The sequence below is a fragment of the Callospermophilus lateralis genome, chromosome 18, assembly GCF_048772815.1.
Source record: "Callospermophilus lateralis isolate mCalLat2 chromosome 18, mCalLat2.hap1, whole genome shotgun sequence".
Lineage (NCBI taxonomy): Eukaryota > Metazoa > Chordata > Mammalia > Rodentia > Sciuridae > Callospermophilus > Callospermophilus lateralis.
Window position 1 is genome coordinate 19,290,511 of NC_135322.1, and position 12,682 is coordinate 19,303,192.

A 12,682-nucleotide genomic window follows, 5' to 3' on the forward strand; every position below is an offset into this window, starting at 1 on the left:
AAATGGATTCCCAGGTTTGAACTGGAGTGGAGGAATCAGTAGAAGTGAGACCCCAAGGTGCTTATGTGTGCTGGGACCCCAAAGATAGGCTCATCACTCCACCCTCTTTCCCCCAGCCAACCCCCAACCCCCCCTCTGCCATGCCCACCCAAGTTGATGCAGGCTGCTGGCTCAGGGCCCAGACCCTCCGATGGGGCTGCTGGTGGGCCTCTTGCTCTGCAAGAAAGGACGCGGAGGCAGGGTAGAAATGACTGTGTATTCCCTGGTTACAAAGCGGGGCTATGGCGGTCACCAGCGTGTGTTGTGGATCAGCAGACCAGCAGAGCCTCATCGTCACTGGCCTCCAGTGTTGGGGAGCAGGGTGGTGGGGAGCTCCTGCAGACCTCCAGTGGCTCTGGGGAGTGGGGGTCTGGGGTGCTGCTGGCAGTGGGAGCCTGGGGGTAAGGGTCCTGGGCCAAGCAGGGCTCAGGAATTGTGTCCGGAGGGGCCGGGCTATCCACCAGAGGTTCCCTACAGGCCTTTCTGTCCTTGTTCACAGGCCCATACTCTGGGTCTCGCAGGCCCGAGGGCGGGGGTGACACTGAAGTTCCCACCTCTGGCGCATGGCCAGGGGCACTGGGAGGTCCATCCCCAGCTCCTCTGGGGCTGCCTGTGTCTGTGTGGGATGCTGGGGGATCCGGGGCGGCCCCGGGTGCAGGCTGGAGGAGCCCGTCGCCCAGCACCGTCTGTGATGTGCGTGCAGCAGTCAGCAGTGGAATCTGGCCCCGAGGTGCCCGTGGCCGGTGAAAAAGCCGGTTCCAGAGGCGGCCCAGACGGCGGCGGGAGGGGCCCCGGCGGGAGGCATGCCGGCGCATCTGTCTCCGCATGGCTGTGCGAAGGTTCTGTAGCACCGAGGCCTAGAGGGTGGGGCAGCAGCTAAGGGAGTGGCCACTTAGGGGCAGAGGTCAGCACACCCCCAAGGAACCCAAAACCAACTTGCACCCCCTCTACCTGGCTGGGGTCCTCTTAGGTCACCTAGCCCCTGTTTCACCTCCCTCTTCTTTGACCCTTGGACCAGGCTGTCCCACAGGCTGTCCTTCCTGGCCCTTTGTCCCCCTGGTCTTGGGTCACGCCTGCTGAGGCTCACCTGGGATGCACTGTAGACGGGGAAATCCTCCACGGGTGGGATGAGGCCCTGTGCAATGAGCTGACCATAGGATGGGGGCGCCTCCCGCCGCACAAACTCGGCCTCTAAGCGCGTCATCTGGGTCTCGAAGGCCCTGAAAGCAGTGGACAGAAGGGAAGTAGGGCAGGGCTGGCCAACTTCCTGGCGGTCCCCAACAGGACTCAGGGACTCTGCCCCTCCATCTGGAAAATGCGATGCCCAGACCCAGCAGTGCCCACTGGGAAGGCCTGAGCCTCCGTGGGCAAACCCACCGCTGCATGCACAGAGAGCGGGGAAACCAAGGGCCCCGGCCACGGAGGGGCACCCACCTGTACTCCTGCGTGCGCAGTGAGTAGAGCTTGAAGGCGCAGCCCAGGGCGATGACGAGCAGCAGGCCACACACCAGGCTGCCGATGAGGGCAGCGGTGATGACCTTGCGGGGCACAGCGGCCAGGCAGCCGTGCTCATCGCTGCCGTCCTGGCAATCCTCCTGGCCATCACACCGCCACGTCTCAAAAATGCACAGGTTGGTCCCGCAGTGGAAGGTGCCGGGCTGGCAGGAGAAGCAGTTCTTCTCGTCGGCGCCATCTGGGCAGCTTTTCTGGTTGTTGCAGCGGTCAGCAGGTGCATAGCAGAGGCCACTGCCACCCTCGCAGGGGTATTGGTCGGGTGGGCAGGCAGGGCAGCCCTGCTCATCCCGGCCGCTGGCACAGTGCCACCAGCCGTCACAGCGCTGCGGCTCTGAGAAGCAACCCTGGTCTCCAGTGCCACTGTCATCCCCCTCGCTGCTGCTCCCGCACGGCTGCTCCCATGGGAGGCAGTAGCCCTTCACCTGGTAGGTGGCATTGAAGCCATGGCCAGCGCTGCGGGCGCGGGCATGGTAGGCCACAGTGAGGCGGCCCTGCGCGGCCTCCAGGCTCACAGGCCGGTGGTTGCTGCGGTAAGACAGCGTCTGCAGCAGGCGGTCCCCGCGCTCGCCCAGGCCCTCGTACACCTGCACGTAGTCGTCGTAACCCAGCCGCAGCTCCAGCTGCAGCAGCACACGCCGAGGGTCCTGCGTGTCCACCAGCCACGTGCAGTGAAGGTCCGAGGGCCCGCGGGCCGCACCAAACAGGTCTGGGGAGGCGAAGGAGCCGTAGAAGCTGCCCAGCCGCCGACCGCATGCCAGGTCGGGGCAGCCAGCCTCATCAGAACCGTCGCCGCAGTCCTGCGTGCCGTCACAACGCCGCTCCACAGGCAGGCAGCGCGTGGACCGTGCCCCACTGCAGGGAAAGGTGCCCCCAGGGCACAGGCTGCCTGGAGGCTCAGAGGCAGGGGCAGAGCAGTTGCCCTCATCAGAGCCATCTCCACACTCATCCACAGTGTTGCACTGCCACGGGCCCGGAAGGCACTTGCCGTTGTCACAGCGGAACTCATCTGGCTGGCAGGACACCTGGCCCAACTTCCCTGTAGGCAAGGAGGTAGCAGGAGGCAGTTAGGGGAGAGCAGAACCCCCCTCCAGCATGGGGGCTTGGGGCCAAGAGTGGGAAGGTGCACCCCCCATTGCAGCTGGGACCAGGAAGGGCCAGGCCACTGAAGGGCAGATTTCTGGGATTCCTAAGTGGGCTCATTCTCTGATCCGACCTTCAGCTGAGGGGCCAAGTCTATGAAGTGGGGTCAGTGACCTGGAGAGGTTCTGGTGCAGCAGCTTAACAGTCCCACCCACATCCTAAGATGGACAGGGCTGGTCAGAGTGAACCCTGCAAGGAATAGAGGGCACTGCCCCAACCCAGGAGCCAAACACTGAGCATTCCATGCTGTCCCCACCCTGATCTCTGGTTGGCATCACCTCTGATGTAGGAGAGGCGGAAGCCCTGGGCTTGGCCAGAGCTAGAAGCGTCTGAGTGGAAGAAGATCCAGACATGGTCCCGGGCAGAGATGAAGGCGGGCGGGATAGCAGAGCCGCAGAGCCGGAAGGCCTCTTGTCGAGGCGGGGCCGCTGGACCCAACAGGAGCCAGTCCAGGGAGCACTGATGGGACTCCTCCACATCAAAGTTGCGGAAACTACAGGGACAGACAGAACCACAGAAATGGGTGGGGCAGGCAGAGATGGCATGGACTGGCAGAGTGGTCAGGCCAGAACTCACAGAGACGATGGCCAGCCTGCCCCACCCACTACCCCTGCCCTGTGTCTCCCAAACTGCCTGCTCTTCCACTCCTAGTCCTGTCCCCACCTAGAGGTCCAAAGAATCATGACATCTGTGGACAGCGTCGGTCACACTCAACTTGGTTGCAGCTCCCTGTCTTCCTCCATCAGCACACACACAGCAACTCAGCCCAAGGCCAGAGTGGGAGGGTCAGGAGCCACCTAGACACTTTCCCCTGAGGGGTGGAGGCTGAAGGGCCCCCATCCCTCCCAGACCTGGTCAACTGGAACAGACCCAGCACAAACTCCCAGAGACAGGCACTGAAGATAAGGCTGTGCCCACAGGGCCAGTGCTGCAGCTGGGTGACAGCTAATCACCCAGGGAGGAACCTTGGCCCTGGAGCCATGGCCTGTGGCCATAGGGAAACTGAGGCACAGAAACCAAGATAGCCCCTGTTCAAGGCCTTCACATCCCTGTCTTTGGGAGCTGTGGAGTAACTGGGCCCTGGGCAGCGGGGTGCCAGGGTTGTCTGGACTTTGGCATTTAGGAGAACAACAGCAGATGGAACCCACAGTAACCCCCTAACTAAATGTCCCCATGACCATCTCAAGCCAGGACTTCCAGCTCCTCAGTGCCGCTATCTGTTCCCACCCCCTCGTTTCCTTCTGCATATCTCTGCAGCTCAAAGGCACAGCTCCTGCCTGGTTCCCTTCCCTGCTGAGACCACCGCAGGCCCCTTGGGAAAACTGTGTTCTGGGCTCTGTGCCAGCCTGGCCTCAAGCCACCCCTGCAGGACAGAGGGTAGCTCTGCTACGTCAGAGGCAGTCAGATCAGGCCCACCAGTTCCCAGGGCTCAGGACAAGAGACCTGGCTTGGAACACCCAGTCACAGAGGCCCAGGGAGCTGGGCACACTCACATGCTCATGTGCATTCACATAGGCGCACACATTGTCACACGTGTCGTCTCAGACACCTCATGCATGTGCTCCCTGCATCTACAGACATGGGCTCATGCGTGTGCATGGGCTCATACACAGGTCCTTGATGCCTGCTCAGGAATGGGCTTGTGCAAGTCCACAAACGCATATGCACACTCACACACCTGTCCATATGCTCACCCAGCATGTAAAGTCCCACACTGATTGCCCCCAACACCCTCAAGGCCCTCCTACCTGATGGTGATCATGTCCCCACGGTCGCCTTGGATGTACCAGCTGCAGTTGGTGCCTGGTGGGTAGTTGAGGGGCCAGGCCGGGCTGTAGATGACACCGCGCCGTTCTGTGTGCTGCTCCAGCTTCCCACTGCAGGCAGCTGTCAGGAGAGGAGGCTGAGAAGTGCCCACCCCACGTCTGGGTGGAGAGTGGGTCGGGGGTGTGCTTGAGCGCAGGTCTTTCCCATGGTGCCATCAAGTGCAGCTAAGGGTAGCCAGGCCATGGCCGGCCATGAACTCAAGACTTCATAGAAGTAGTGAGGGTGGGGGAGGTCCAGGAGGGTTCTCCTGGACTTGGGGCAGCATAGCGCCCATCCCATGCTGTAGGTCAAAGCCCAGGTCTCTGGAAGGGCTGAGAGTGAGCCACCAACTCCCCCTGGCAACCAGCACCTTCAAGGGCAGCACCATTGCCTCAGGGCCTCAGCTCAGAGAGAATTCTGCACCCTGGGCCCGCTAGGCTTACCAGCCATCTCACTGGGGACCCCTGCCTGCCCTTCCTGGGGCCTGCCAAATGCAGATCAGCCCTGGGAGAAGAGGGGCTTTGCTCACATTCACTGAGCACCTACTATGTACCAAACAAAAGTGATAGGCATGCTGAGTAAGGCAGGCCAAAGCCCTGCCCTGTGGAACTCACAGGCTGGGGAGGGAAGCAGAGGGACTTATACAGAGGCCTGGTGATGATTATGAAACAGGCCCTAAGGGAGGCAGCAATGTCCAGGAGTGGCTGGAAACACAGGCTGGGGCTGAGTGCACCTTATGCAGAGCTGGGGTCTTACCCTGAGTACACATGGAAAGCCACTGAAGGTAGAGGTCATAACCAGAGAAGGAAAGAGGCTCAGAGACGATAAATGACTTGCCCAGGGCCACACAGCCAGTGAATGTCAGAGTCAGGACTCACTCTGGTCCTTTAATGAGCTCAGCCTCTCACAGCCAGCCCTAAGCCAACAAGCATTTATAGAGTGTCGACCGTATGCCATGTCCAGGATCGACACAGAGCAGCACACTGGCCAGTGTGACTGAGAAGCCCACCACACTACTGGCTTCCCTTTAACTGATTCATTATCTGCAGCCTCCACCTGCTAGCTGAGCACACCCAGCCTAAAGGCAGCAGACCGCAGGGGCAGTACAGAATACCAGGCGTTCCAGGGCCAGGCAGTGGCCTATACACTTGGCGCACCTTCTCACAGTGCCCTCAAGCCTGCACCATGTCAGTTTATCTGATCTAATCTGGGACAAATGCAAGATCCATTTTATAGATGGAGGAAACGGAGGCTCAGAGAAACAAGTGATGATCAAGTGACCCCCCTCCCTTAACTTCCCACTCTTGCCCCAGAAGCCACGTTCTCTCTACCCCCTCAGCAAGACTCTCTGGGACTCCAAATGGGGCAGCTGCAGTAAGAAGGAAAGCCTTCTGGTCTCCCCACACTCCGTGCTCTTGGGACAAGCACAAGATTCACCCTCCCCATCTGCCTCATGGGTCCCCTAACCCCAAGCCCCTTGGTCCTGCGCATGGAGAGATTTTGCTCCTGCAGAGCCCTGAAGGGTTTTTCCCTACTCTCCTATTTCATGCGTGCTCAGCTTCAGCTGTCAGGTCCCAGGTCCCTTCTCGGAGACGCCCTTCCCAGGCTACCCCAGTGAAGTCCCCATCCTCCACCTCTCCTCCCAGCATCTACCAGGGCAGGGATTTCCCTCTCCTCTCCAGCATGGGTTGATGACAGGCTTCCACAAGAGGGAAGGGCTATGATGCTCTAGCCTAACACCCTGACCCCAGGAGCCTGCCACGCATGGCCAGTCACCCTGGACCACAGAGTGGTCAATCCATGTACCCACTGAGCATCATGCTGAGGCACAAGCTGTGAGCTGAGGCTCCTTCTGCTCCAGACCAGTGATGACCATGGGGTCCAGATTATCCAACATTGTAACCGCAAACTGGTCACCCCCGCTGACTGCTCACAAGAGCATCAAAAGGCTAGAACAGAAATGCCACCCTTGGCCCTAAAGCAAGCTTGGCCACCATAAGGCCATCAGAGCCTCAACAGTCCCAGCTCAGCAAGTTTATAAGCCAGTGCCTCTGGACCTGGTGCTTCCACATGGTCCTGGGAGACAGCCTTCTGTGCTTCAGATTCCTCCCTTTCCAGGAAATGGGAGCCACGTGACCACCCCAGGACAAGAAGATAAGCACTAAACAAATGGAACAGGTCTTAGCCAAAAGTATGAGGTACCCCCAGCCCCAGCCTAGTTCCCGTTGATGGGTGAGGCCATTGGTCACATGGGTCTCCCAGAGACCTGAGTGCTGACCTGGGATGCCCAGGAAGGTTTCTCTCTCCAGAAGGTGCTAGAAAGGAGGTTCCTGGGAATGGAGGGCCCAGCAAGGCTGAGGGCACAGCTTGCTCCCATATCAAGTCTCTAAGCACATTAAACCAGAGCACCAGGCCTCTGGATCAGCAAGGGCAGGAAACAGCCCTTGCCCATCTTTACCCTCAGCTCCAAGGACAGGGCTGCCCCAGCCCCACAGGGGATAGACAGAGACCTACTCGTCTTGTCAGGACAATAAGAGGCCAGGTGTCTCATCCACGCTGGCCAAGGAAAGCCAGGCCCCTCCAGCGTCACCCGCCACTTCAGTCTCTTCCCAACTGCCATAGCCAGAATACATCTCCCTGCTACCCACTGTGTCTGGCCATTCGCTCAAGGGTTGGGAGGCCTGTCCGGATGACTGGACTAGTACCTGCCAAGCTCTGGCTTTCCACAAAATACCGGTGACATGTCCTCCCAGATGGCCTCAACTCCAAAGCCCCCTACCCCCGGCACTTCCCCAGGAATCCCCACATCAGGAGCATCAAGGGCATTGGCCTCTGTTAACTGTCTGCTCTTCTCCAGAGGGGGTCACGGGCAGCGGGAGAGTGTCTGCAGCCACCAGCCCAGCCTGGTGCAGACGGAGTGTGGAGCAGAAGGGAGGCTGGGGTCTTCCAGGAACTGGAGCTCCATCAGGGACTCTTGACTGGATGCCACTTGGCCATGGGCCTGGTGGATGCCCCCGGCTCAGACGGGGGTCCTCCAACTCTGTCTCTGTAAAGGCAGCCTCATCGCACCCCACTGCACCACCCCAGGGCCCGGGGCCAGACAGGGATAAGGTCATGAATCCAGTCCCAGCGTCATGCAGACAGACAACATTCTGCCCTGAGCCTTAGCTTGTCTGTCAGTAAAATGGAATCAGTGTATGTTGCTTGTCTCAGTGGGATGATCTAAGTGATGGGGGGCCTATCAGTGGGGCAGGGGACTCTCCAGGAAGTGAGGGTTGGGTGAGAGTCCGTAGGGTGGGTGGACAGAGGAGAGAGAGGTGGGAGAACCATGAGTTTGGGAGATACTAATGCAGGAGAGGGCTGCAGGGGTGTTTGGGGCACACAGAGAGGAATGTCTGAGCTGACCTCACTCTGGCAGAAGATTGCCTCTGCTCTCGATGCCCATGTAAATGGGAAAGAGATGACTGGGCACTTTAAAGGACAGTGTCCTTTTTTCCCAGCCCAAAAGTCGTCAAATACTCCTGAGAGGACATGAGCAAGAACTGATGAAGCACAATTTGCAGATCTGATTTCCAGAGGTGAGATCGATACTCTGACAACCCATCTGGTGTAACCTGATGACAGGGAGCTTGGAGACCCACCCCAGACACTCCGGGAAGTCGTCAGGTGAGTGTCAGGCAGCATGAACCCTGCCCAGGCTCACCTCTTGGGGCCACACTGGGTTCTGGGGGATGTGGGAGGTGGGTCCTCTGATCCAGTCAGTCCCTGGCACACCAGGGGCAGAGCAGAGACTGAGGGATAAAAACCTGTGAGGTTCCTGGCAGCCTAGCTGGGTCCTGGAGATTATCTGAGCCCAGGGCAGTTCCGAGAAGGGGCTGGGGGAGTGGTTCCTGATCTGGTCTCCTTCACAATAGGAACAGCAGAGAAAGTTCTACAGAAGCAGAGTCGCGAAGCATTATTGGAAAGGGGAGCCTCGGTCAGTCAGAAGCTGGTAATAATGCTGGAGGGATCAGAGCTAGGGTCCCACACTACCACCTACCACCACACAAGCTGTGTGTACAAATCACAACACCAAGGGCACCATGCATGGGAATCGATGTGCAAACAGCAACCCCTGGAGTTGAGCAATGTAGACCCTCCTGGGGCCCAAGGTCTTACAAGCTAAGAATAACCAAACATGAAGACCCAGACAGGTGTCTTTCTACCCCAAGCTCCATGAGTGGTCCTTCTCTGTGGAGCATCACTTTTCCAACCCTGAATGTGGCAGATATGTTTGGAGCAACATGCCTACCCACCACCTTAGCAGAAGAACCGGCCTGGGGCTCATGTTTGTGAGATGTGAAACCTTCTTATCCCTTTCTCCTACTCTTCCCTGACCATAAACACCTGACTCTGGCTAAGCCAGTCTTTTCCTGGAAATTGGGATAGGAGACCGGGATGTCCTCTCTGCTGGGACATCAAGCAGGACTAGGCTGGTCAGTGCTGAGCAAGGCCAGGCCCTGGGCCAGCCCAGGTCAGCAGTGGACACGTGGCTGCAGAGAGTGTGGAGCTCAGGTGCAGAGAAACTTAGGAGGCAAGCAGAAGCCAAGTCTTTGAGACGGGCAGACAAACCAGCCTCTGTGCCCTGACCTTCCTATCCCTGTGACTGTAGCCAGCAAGGGTACCTCCCCCTGAGAGTTCCTAATACCTGAGCCAGGCTCAATGGGTTTTTGTAGCCAGCCAGTCCCTGAGCAGAACTAGAAACCTCAAACAGCTCCTGCCCTACCATGCAGCACAGCAGACAAAAAGCAAGTCCAGGGTCCCAGATTGGGCATCACACATCTTCCCTGAGTACTTTGAGTTACCTTAACCCAATGTTTTTATGTAAATACCTGTGCTTACTTGAATAGCATTTTAGGGTTTGCTGAAGATGCCTGTATATAGGTGGAATGAGTAAGAGATGGTGAGGTTTACCAGGGTGTATCAATTACAGTACAGGCTCCCCTAGTGTCCTTTCTCAGAACTCTCTGAATGGAAGCGAGGGCCACAAAGGCCTGGATTTATCCATTCACCAATCCCTGGCAACCCCTCAGCGATGGAGGATAGATGTTCTTGGCTGCCCCACCTGCTCCTGACAGTCTTTGCTATGCTAGGCACCAGGCCAGAGCCCTAAGATGGCCACTGGATGACCAACCCACACTGACAGGCAGGAGGCCAGCACGGAGCCTTCAATGTGCTCCTCGCATCCTGTGTGTACTACTGGCCAAAGTCGATCTCTTTCCTACAAGTCAGCAGCCCAATGCCCACCTTTTGTGTACAGTGATCCCAGACTAGGCCCTTACCTGCCCTCTATCTGCCTCTCACACACCAAGCCCATACTTCCCCAGCCCTGATGTATTCTAGGACCCAGGACAAGGAGCTAGAGACCACCCTACGGCCCATGTCCCCAGGATTATTCAAAATGGCCTGTCCTGAGCTGTTTGCTCTGCCTGCCTTGACTTTCCCATGGAAACCTCAACAAAGAGTCTGGCCTCTCCTTTCCCCTTACCCCTGCCTATCCACACTTAGTAATTCCCCTTGGCCCTGTGTGGTACAGCATGTCCCCATCTCTTGTGAGGAGTCAAAAATTCTACCAGTGGTCTTGGTTTCTCTGTGTCATCACTCAGTCCTACTTCTGTAAGTTGAATCATTATTTTAACACAGGTCAGCATCTCAGGGCCCTAAGGAAACCCACGGCCTACAGGAGGCACAATCTGTCAGTTGCACAGGGTGCTGGTAGTTTGCCAGTAGTAATAAGCCACACATGCCAGACACCATGTGAGTGTCTTGCCTTATTGGTTTGTTGGACCCTAAAGATCATATTTTGATGTAGACCTTTATTCACCCATTTAACAGAAGAGGAAACTGAGGCTCAGGGAAGTTCAAGCTTACTTACCTAGAGCAGGAACTGCACTGCTGAGCTTTCCCGTGAGAAAGAGGTTCACTGTGGGAGACATAAAGAGGGGTCAGAAGGGCACAGTGGCCCTCAGGGTCCCAGGCACCTGCTCTGGGCCAGTGGCAGGCCTTGCAGGGACATAGAACATCACAGCTAAACCCAAGGCTGGTCCCTTTCAGAGGGCAAGGCCCAGAGTGCTGCTTGAGGCTTTTGCTCCACCCCTAATCCTGCTGGGATGCATAGCGGCAAGGACCCCAGAGAGACCTGGCACATCCATGGCCAGAGAGAGCAACGTGCTAGTCTGGTCCCGTCACACCACATCATATCACTTAGGGGGTTTCCTCTCGGGGCCACCCATCACAGAGACCTGGTTCAGCCACCTGACCTACCCAGGAGCCAGAAAGGGAAGGGAAGAAGTTCTAATTATACCCATTTTACAGGGACACTCATCTAGAACAGCCACCCTCTTCCCTGAGCCACTCTGACCTTGAGAGGGAAAATAAAGAATTATCCTGCCACCCGCTCCAGTACCCACCTCCATAAGGTTCTTTTGCTTTTATGTACTGCTCCGATCAGGGGGTCTCAGGCCCAGAAGAGAACACAGATAAAGTGGAAGACAGACCTAAGTTCCTGGGGTTCAGAGTGCTTCCCTCCCCCATCAAAGATGCCAGTGAATCAGGGAGCATTTCTGGAGGGTCATTGCAGACCTGGTCACCTGTCCTGGGCCACTTCAGGATACCCAGACTCTGCCAGGCAGAGCCATTTCCCATATCTGAGCAGGAAGGAACTGCTCACCAGGGGACACAGCAATGCAGAACCCAGAACCCATGACCACAGCCAAATTGAGAGGTGGACATTCTGGAGGTTATGTCCCTTATTAAGACCAGCTCACACAGCTGGGGCACAGTCCCCTGATTGGTAGGGGACAGAGGAGGATACAGCTTAAAAACCAATGGAGTTGTTCTCCACTTTGTCATTTCAGTGGTTTCAGCAAACTGGTCAGGTTAAAGAGCCCTCATCAGTGACATCACCCTGTCCCTTAATGACCCTCAGCTCTGCTAAGGGCCTCCCTCCTCCTTCATGGAGGTAAATAAAGGAGCCATGTGAGTTGAGCATTTAACTCCTTCCTTCCCCTCTGCGCAACGTGGGTCGTGAAAAAGTGGACAGAAAAACTCTTGAGGAGGAAAGGAGCCCTGGCCCAGGTGCCAGGCCTGGACAGGTCTCTGGCCATCCAGGAACTCGCCATCCTGTGCTGAACAGACCCACCCGCTGGGGCTGAGACGACACAAAGGGAAAATGAGTCATTCGCACAGCTGCCTTCTCTCTGGAATCCTCCCCCGGCCCCGCATCCTGAGTCCCCTTTTGGCTAGCACCCACCCCCGCCTTAACTCCAGGCAGGAAACAGTTCCTTCTTCAGGGGGCCTTTGTCAGCAGCTCTGGAGGCCCAGATCGCCACCAAGCTGGGTGGCGGCCGGCGGGGCTGAGCTGCTGCTGCCAACCCCAGACCCTGGCGGACCCGTCTCCTGCACCAGCCCGCCGCCTGTGCGCCGCTCACCGCCGGCGCCAGAGTGCTACTCGGAGCCGGGCAGGGGCCAGGACTACGCGCTGGAGCCGCCCTCCCAGGCCTAAGGCCCGAGCAGGCCGAGAGGGCTCGGGAGCAGGAGGCACCCCAGCACGGGTCCGGGACAGCGCCGGCTGGGCGGGCGCAGAGGTCCAGCCAGGGGGGCGTGGAGCTGCGAGGTTGGGGACCCGGACCCTCCAGGCCTGCGCGGCCCACTCACCCAGGCAGACGACGGCGAGCTGCGCCCGGGCGCCCGGCGCCCCCTCCAGCCCCGCGGCCGCCCGCTTCTCCATGCCGGGGCCGGCCGCGCGCGGGCGCCGCCTCCTGCCCTCCGGCTCAGGCTCGGGCTGGGGTTCGCGCTGCTGCTGCGGCCGGGCTGTAGGCGGCGGCTCCGGCGGCCTCTTTGTGCGGCGGCGATGCAGGCCCGCAGCTTGCGGGGCCACATCGGCCGCGGCGTCACGGGCCCCGGAGGGGGTCAGCGGCGGCCGCCAGGCAGGACCCCTGCCCGCCGCTGCCCCCAAGCCCTGGGTGCCGCGCCGAGGCCGGCCTGCGCCCCGGGGCCCCCGGAGCACCCATGCCCCGCGGCGCACTGCCTGTCCGGCCCCGGCGCCCCCGGACCGCCCCGCGCCGCGCCCAGCCCGCCCGGCCGGGTGCCGCCGATGGTGCCTCCGCGGGTCTGTCTGTCCTCCCGCCGGGCCCCTTGCCCG

General features: G+C 59.0%; 1 protein-coding gene across 1 annotated transcript; it reads right to left on the minus strand.

The window, feature by feature from the left end:
* Positions 1 to 242: 242 nt before the first annotated feature.
* Positions 243 to 12,682, minus strand: Lrp3 (LDL receptor related protein 3). Its single transcript, XM_076838490.2, has 7 exons — positions 12,196 to 12,682; positions 10,415 to 10,462; positions 4,443 to 4,581; positions 2,973 to 3,187; positions 1,474 to 2,590; positions 1,127 to 1,259; positions 243 to 896 (listed from the first exon to the last, which is right to left on the minus strand). Exons 1-7 carry the CDS (start codon positions 12,266 to 12,268, stop codon positions 309 to 311), a joined length of 2,313 nt encoding a protein of 770 aa, XP_076694605.1. The 5' UTR covers positions 12,269 to 12,682; the 3' UTR covers positions 243 to 308.